Source organism: Chaetura pelagica, unplaced genomic scaffold (assembly GCF_000747805.2).
Source record: "Chaetura pelagica isolate M959 unplaced genomic scaffold, ChaPel_1.0 scaffold2514, whole genome shotgun sequence".
NCBI classification, from domain to species: domain Eukaryota; kingdom Metazoa; phylum Chordata; class Aves; order Apodiformes; family Apodidae; genus Chaetura; species Chaetura pelagica.
In genome coordinates this window covers 1-784 of record NW_009952926.1, presented here as the reverse complement: position 1 = coordinate 784, position 784 = coordinate 1, and the positions used below count along the sequence as shown (strand labels likewise).

Sequence of the window (784 nt, the reverse complement as noted above, 5' to 3'; positions counted from 1 at the left end):
CCCCAGACATAGATGAGTGTGGCACGGAGATGGCACACTGCCGAGCCAACCAGTTCTGCGTCAACACGGAGGGCTCCTACGAGTGCCGAGGTCAGGTGGAAGTGGGGGGCTTTCCCTGTGGGTGGATTCCCCCTTCTCAGGGCCCTCTGGGAGGGGGCTCTGGTGGTGACCCTTGTCTGTCTCCTCATGGCAGACTGTTCCACGGCCTGCATCGGCTGCATGGGTGCTGGGCCAGCTCGCTGCAAGAAATGCAACAAGGGCTACTGGCGGGACGGAGCCAAGTGCCTGGGTGAGTGGCTGCTGTGGGCTGGGGGGGCAGCTCTGCCCCCTCCCTGCTGTTTGAGCCCTGCCCACACCCTACCTGAGTCCTGCCTGCCCCCACAGACGTGGACGAGTGTGCCAGTGCCGAGGAGCCAGTGTGCACGGGGGTGCAGGAGGTGTGCGAGAACACGGAGGGCAGCTACCGCTGCGTCTGCGCCCGCGGCCACGGCCGGCGGGACGGGCAGTGCGTGGAGGACAAGCCCCCTGGTACGGCCTGACGCGGCAGGGGGCATGGACTGCGGGCTGGGGGCACGGGAGGGCAGCGGGAGGCCCTGCCACCCAGCTCTGTCCCCCCACGAGCACTGTTCTTGCAGATGCCCCGGAGAAGGGCTTCTTTGACGACGTGACAGACGATGAGGTGGTGGTGCTGCAGCAGATGTTCTTCGGCGTGATGATCTGTGCCCTCGCCACGCTGGCCGCCAAGGGCGACATGGTCTTCACCGCCATCTTCATCGGCGCCGTG

General features: G+C 66.6%; 1 protein-coding gene across 1 annotated transcript; it reads left to right on the top strand.

Moving 5' to 3' along the window:
• Nucleotides 1-8: 8 nt before the first annotated feature.
• On the top strand, nt 9-778 carry LOC104384809 (cysteine-rich with EGF-like domain protein 1; the record flags this gene model as incomplete). The annotated part of the gene is made up of 4 exons (XM_009995669.1): nt 9-90; nt 194-289; nt 385-533; nt 647-778. Coding segments are annotated over 4 exons (459 nt in total), but the record flags the coding sequence as incomplete, so codon positions are not given.
• Nucleotides 779-784: the final 6 nt, after the last annotated feature.